The following is a 6,111-nucleotide window of genomic DNA, read 5'->3' on the forward strand; positions in this document are numbered from 1 at the left end:
TGGAAGTTGTCATCCTCCCACCACAATTACAAAACAGCTGGAGCTCTGTCCCCCTCCCTCTGCCCCTCCTAGAGCCTCTGACCGCCTTCCTTTCCCTGCTTTCCTGACCTGGCAGCTTCACCCTCTTCCCACTGCAGGCCGCATGTGTGTAAAAACCTGAGCACGCATCATTTTCTGCAAGTCTGTGTATCCCATAGTTCAGACGCGCTGCCCTTCCCCTTCATACGTCCCTAGTATTTGCTGTTGAGCCCAGAACGTGGGGCAGCAACATGTTTGTTGAGTGAGCATTTATGTCCCCTGGGGCTCATGTGGGCGGGGATGCTCGGAGAGGCCTCTGTTTGACCCCTGCCTTTGCCAGGTGTGCCCCCGAGAGCCTGAAGACACGCACCTTCTCCCATGCCAGCGACACCTGGATGTTTGGGGTAACGTTGTGGGAGATGTTCACCTACGGCCAGGAGCCCTGGATTGGCCTTAATGGCAGTCAGGTGAGGGGCTGGGGATGTGCTCCCTGTAGGGTGGGAGGGGGTTGATTTGATTCCTGGCTCCCAACCTGGCCCTGTTGGAACTGGCTTTTACCTGCTGGAGTCCTGTCCCCCAGGCGCCATGTCTGTGTGTCCTCTCAGGAAGCGGAGCAAAGACACGGGCCCCCAGAGGTCAGGAAAGAAGCAGGTGGGGCTTGCTCCCATTCTCAGTCCTTGCCACAGCCACCTATTCAGGGCCCAGACCTGGGGATAAACGTGAGGCCTGGGGATAGCCTGCCCCCAGAAGAAGCAGGCCTCTTCTCTGGGGTGCGGGCCAGTTGTTCCATGGGCCGGAGGGAGGGTGGGAAGTGAAGAGCTGGGTGCTCTGCATGTACTCAAACTGCACCCCCTCTCCAGATCCTGCATAAGATTGACAAGGAGGGGGAGCGTCTTCCCCGGCCCGAGGACTGCCCCCAAGACGTCTACAATGTCATGGTCCAGTGCTGGGCTCACAAACCAGAGGACAGACCCACCTTTGTGGCCCTGAGGGACTTCCTGCTGGAGGTAAGGGCGGGTCTGCCCACGGGTCCTGGGGTATCCACACAGGGGTCAGCCCCAGAGCGGGGAGTGACCTGTCTCTACCCTCAGGCCCAGCCCACTGACATGCGGGCCCTCCAGGACTTTGAGGAACCAGACAAGCTGCACATCCAGATGAACGATGTCATCACCGTCATCGAGGGGAGGTAGGGAGCCTGCGGCCGCACCTGCACTGCCTTGAAGGGTGCAGGGTGGAGGGCCTGCTGGCCAAGAGGTTCTCCACGGTCCTGCCTCCAAGGTGCTCTTGGCAGTCCGCAGGCTGTGGTGGGCTTGAGCTGCGCAGTGGCAGGGCGGACAGGGCTGGGTCTGCATCTGAGTGCTGGGGGTTAGGTCTGCAGGTGCACCCTCAGAGGGATTTCCCCCGCGAAGTCCGCCTCCGTCGCCCTTCTCCCACTCGGCTCCAGCCCTGGCTGTGTGGGTCAGGGCCAAACTGCCGTGATAGGGAGGCAGCCAGGCCTCGGGGCCGCACCTGGAGACGCTGGAACTCCTAAACCTTCCTCCTCTCATCCTCCCCTTCCCTTCCCACCTCCTCCCAGGGTCAGGACTCTTTTTTTTTTTAAATTCTCACCCGAGGAATATGTTCATTGATTTTGGAGAGAGAGGAATGGAGAGAGAGAGAGAAACATCGATGTGAGAGGAAACATCGAACAGTTGCCTCTCACACCTGCCCCGACTAGGGATCAAACCTACAAATTAGGGGTGTGCCATGACCGAAGTCAAACCCACAGCCTTCTTCGTGTATGGGACAATGCTCCAGCCAACTGAGCCACCCAGGTGGGGCCCGATGAGGACTCTTAACTACACAACTGGGTGCATTTCAGAACCCCAGGGCAGCCCCACGCCCATCCTGGCAGCCTCCATCCTCCCTCCGAGACCCACTGCTGCCTCCCAGGGCTCCCCTCCGCCCTGCTGGGCCCCTCACTCTGGCCCCCATTCTCAGGCTCCCCTCTCAGGGCCTCTGTTCCTGAGCCTCCCGTGCCCTTCACTCCTGGCAGCATGTCTGTCTGCCTATGGGCAGCATCTTCTGAGTCACATCTCCGACCAGCAGCCCCCGCAGGCTCCTGCCTTGGAGCCCCACCCACCGCTCACCCCATCCTCTGTTATCTGAGCCTCGAGGTGTCTGAGGAACTGGGTGGGGCAAGGCAAGCTGGAGGTGCCTTTGGAGCAGGTGGTAGGCATGGAGGGCCGAGGGAGGGAGGGAGGGGAAATGCCCTGTGCCTGGCTCCTCTGACTCGGAAGCAGGCAGGGACGGGGGCAGAGGCCGTTTCCCCACAGAGCCCTTTCCACCTGGGCCTCAGGCCTGGGGGGCCGGGGCCTTTGGTTAAACCTTGTGCCACGTGGGGGCTGGTGACAGGGCAGAGCCTCTGGGCTGAGTCAGCGATGGAGCCGGCGCTGGGACCAGGCTGGTTGTGGGGGAGCATGGCCTGCACCTGCCGTGGCCCAGCACCTCATCCCTCGGCCAGGCTCCCCTCGCCTTGGGGCACAGATTCTGAGAATAAGAATTAAAACCAGCGTGTTGGTGGCGGTGGATGAAAGCAGAGAGCTTCTAGGATAGAGGCCCGAGGGGCAGGAAGGAACATAGGCTGTGGTTTGGAGCAGAGGGGCCAGGAGAGCGACTGCAGGTCTGGCCTTCTGGAGAACTTTCTGGAAATAGGAAGATTAAGGTGAGGGCCCCTCTGGAGGTGCATGGCAGTTTGCAAGCCAGGAGTCTGGGCTACAGCCATCCCCACCTCCAGGACCCCAGGACCCCGGCCCCTCTGTGCTGTGCACACGCCCAGAGGGTCGCATCCCTCACAGAGGAGGGTCCAGGCCCTCACTCGCCCCGGCCCTGCTCTCGTGGGGGTTCTGGGTGCCGGGCCCCGTGTTCCTCGGGTGACTCAGAAGCGCCTTGTGTTTCTAAGGCGTGTGTCTCTGGAGCTGGCACCCCAGGTCACCTCCGGAGCAAAGAAGGGAGGAGGAAAGGGGAGGAGGGGGGAGGGGACCGCTCCTCCCAGGAGGCTGCTGTGGGCATGCCCTGCCCTGCCTTCTGTCACAGACTCCCTGCTGCCTGCCAGTGCGGGCTCGCCGGGCTCCTCCTCCAGGGCACCAGGACGTGGACCACAGCGCCTGCCCTAGGTCCCTGGAGCTTCTCGGAGTGGGAGGTGAGGGGCGGGAGGCCGTAGCCGGTGGGGGTTTGGGAGTGGGCCCGTAGGTCAGTGGTACCAGAGCTTCAGCTCTGCCCCCTGTCTTTCCAGGGCCCGGATCTCTGTGGGGCTGGCTCTGTCTCCGTCCGTGTGTCCGGTGGATGGGCTGTCTGCTCCTGGGTCTGTGCTTGTACATGTGGGTTGCTGGCTGTTTCTCTGTCTCCTCTCAGCCTGGCTCTCAGCTCTCTCCATATCTGGCCTCTTCTGTCGGTCTCGAGTTAGTCTGCCGGAAGCTCTCTCCAGTATTGGTTTCCTAGTCCGGAGTCTGGGAACCCCCTTGTCCTCGGCTCTGGCTGATTCTGTATGTAGTTCAGTGCTTCTCGGGGTACCGGGCAGTAGGCAGAGAGACCCCTCGATGTTGTGTGAGCTGTGCTTGTGGGGCTTGGTCCAGAATGGGCGGATGGTACCTGTCCGTCTCCGGGGTTCTTACTTGGAGGCTGGGATGGCTGGGAGCACTTCTCTCTTCTGTGTTTACAGAACTGAAAACAGGGACAAGGCTTTGCAGTCCTGAGGTCCCTGGCCTGGCCTGGTCCCTGGGGCCTCTGATGTCTTTAGAATGTGGGACAGCGGGGGGCCAGGCCTGTGTTGTTCCTTGAGCTCAGAGCTCCTGGGACACCAGAGGGAAGTGGGCTGGGTGGGTTTGAATGCGTAACCAACATGTCAGCCATTTCTGGATCACCTTAGGCCAGGACTGGGACCGGGGATGGGGTTTCAGAGGCTGGTTCCCAATGGGGCTGGGGCCACTGCAGCCAGACCTGGGTTTCCGAGGTGCTGTGTCATATTTTGCCTGTCCCAGGATACTGGCAGGAAGCAGGAAGTAGAACATTCTTGCTGGAGGTACTGGGCGCTCTCACTCCCCTAGGGACTCCCCCCTCTGTGTCTGTCTTTGCAGCAGTGACTGATGGCATGGTGGGCCTGGTCCTCTTGTTGCCATGGAGACTCGCCTGTTGGTGGAAGGGGAAGGGAGGGTGTGGCCAGAGCAGGCTGGTGGGGAGCACTGGGCTTGGTACCTCAGCCCCACTGAGCCTCAGGGGACGCAGCATTGGCCAACTCATTGGCTGCCTCAGGAGGTACATTTGAGTCTTGTCGGGCCGTTGTGCTTGGGGTGCAATTCCCAAGGGGCCTCTTTCACACACTCACACTCACACTCACACATACTCTGCACTCTGACTTCCCCCTAGGAACAGGATGTTTTTGAGGGGTGTCAGGACGCCCAGCAGGCATGGGGCTCTCAGCTCACCATCCCTGTAATGAGGGGAGGTGGGCTTGGCATCCCGTCGTGCTCTCCAAAGTGAGTCCAGTCCACGTGAGGCTCCTGTGGAAGGAGCTTGGCTTGTTGGCAAAGGAAAGAAGCGGAGTGAGTGACCTGCCAGTCTGGCTTTGCGCAGGCCCACACAGGAGGGAGGCCGCGGCCTCGGCCTCTGCACGGCTCTCTGCCTCCACCGTGCTGCTCGCCCAGGATAGCGAGGGCCTCTGACGAGGCGTATGGAGCAGAGTCCAGCGTCCTGCCCTGGGGCTGGTGTCTAAAACAGTTCTGTGGAGGGCCCGCAGAACCTAGGGAGCCAGTGAGTGTTGGGGAGAGCAGCAGCAAGGTCCCCAATGCCAGACATGCCTCCCTCCCTCTTCACAGGCGGCCTCCACCTCCGTCGGCCTAGGGGTGGGGGAGCATTTTCTCCTTGGCATGGCCCTGCTATTTTCGGATGGGCTTTCTTCCTTCCCGGGTGTTGTCCTCTCTCCTTCCTTCCTCTCCTGCCCTTCCCGCCCGGAGGGCAGGGTGGTAATCACAGGGTGGCTGTGTCTGTGGTGGGCTGGTCAGTGGCTTTGTTTACAAGGAGGCTAGGCTCCTGTCCCTCGCCTCACCTCTCGGCTCTCCGAGGACTGTGATGCTCATGGGATCGACTTTGGGCCTCTGGAAAACGCCCTTTGGGGCTGCTGCTGCCCCCGTGGGTCGCATCCCCTCCCAGAGGAGGGTCCAGGTGCTCAGGCCCCATCGCCTCCTTCCAGCCTCCAGTCCTTCCGGCCTGGCTGCAGTTTGGAAGAGGCTTCCTTTACACTCCTGGCTGTGATAGGCGAGGTATGGGTGGGAGCTGACAGCGAGAGCACGCACCTGGGTGCCACAGGAGTCCAGCACCGCAGCATGCGGCTGTCACACCTCTGCCTTGGCCCCGATTCTGCCGTTCTCGGGGTGAGTGGTCCCAGCAGCAGAGGCGGGAGCCTTAGGGCCTGTGGCTTATTGGTGTTGAAGTGTCCGGGAGGGCGCTCTGTTCTCTTTGCCTTCCTGCTTCCCCCTCCTCCCCCCCTCGCCTGCCAGGAGGCTCAGGCTGCCTACCAGGTTTTGTGTCTGAGGTCAGAGTGAGGTGCTGGTGGTCCAGCCACACTGGGAGACTGGGCTCCTTTCTGTATCCTGGTTTAAGACAGGAGAGCTCCTCTAAGGACGTGGATGGGGCAAGGGCGAGGTCCCACAGCCCTGCCGGGAGCTGGTGGAAGGCATTGGAGACGTGTAAATGGGTGCGGTGAAGTGTGGGTTGCCCCAAATGCTTCCACACATGTGAAGAGCTGCACGTAGGAGACAGGCTGTGGTGGGAGCGCTTGGCTTCACGCCCAGTGCTAAGGCCATGGCGCGCCCTTGGGCCCCTGAAGCTCATAGCTCTTGGTACTGGGCTGGAGCGTGAAATCGGGTGGCAAGAAAAGGACCAGAGCCCAGGCCTGGTCAGGGGAGGAGGCAGGTGAGGTGACACAGTTGGGAGAAGGGCCCTGGCTTTACAGACTAACACCTGGGTTTGAATCCTGGGTCTTCTGCGATCTTTCCGGTAACAGCAGGCAAGCTGTGTCACTTGTTTGGACCTGTTTCGTTATTGTGAAGTTTAGGA

At 61.0% G+C, this 6,111-nt stretch overlaps 1 protein-coding gene across 11 annotated transcripts in view; it reads left to right on the plus strand.

Moving 5' to 3' along the window:
• The window catches only part of TNK2 (tyrosine kinase, non-receptor, 2), a 27,753-nt gene that overhangs the window by 14,706 nt on the left and 6,936 nt on the right, over positions 1-6,111 (plus strand). For all 11 annotated transcript variants that reach the window (XM_015562593.1, XM_015562597.1, XM_006753415.2 and 8 more), the window contains exons 7-9: positions 359-485; positions 879-1,025; positions 1,110-1,204. In XM_015562593.1, the coding sequence (XP_015418079.1) occupies positions 359-485; positions 879-1,025; positions 1,110-1,204 (369 nt within the window). The remainder of the gene's footprint in view (positions 1-358; positions 486-878; positions 1,026-1,109; positions 1,205-6,111) is intronic.

This window comes from Myotis davidii, unplaced genomic scaffold, assembly GCF_000327345.1.
Source record: "Myotis davidii unplaced genomic scaffold, ASM32734v1 scaffold571, whole genome shotgun sequence".
Lineage (NCBI taxonomy): Eukaryota > Metazoa > Chordata > Mammalia > Chiroptera > Vespertilionidae > Myotis > Myotis davidii.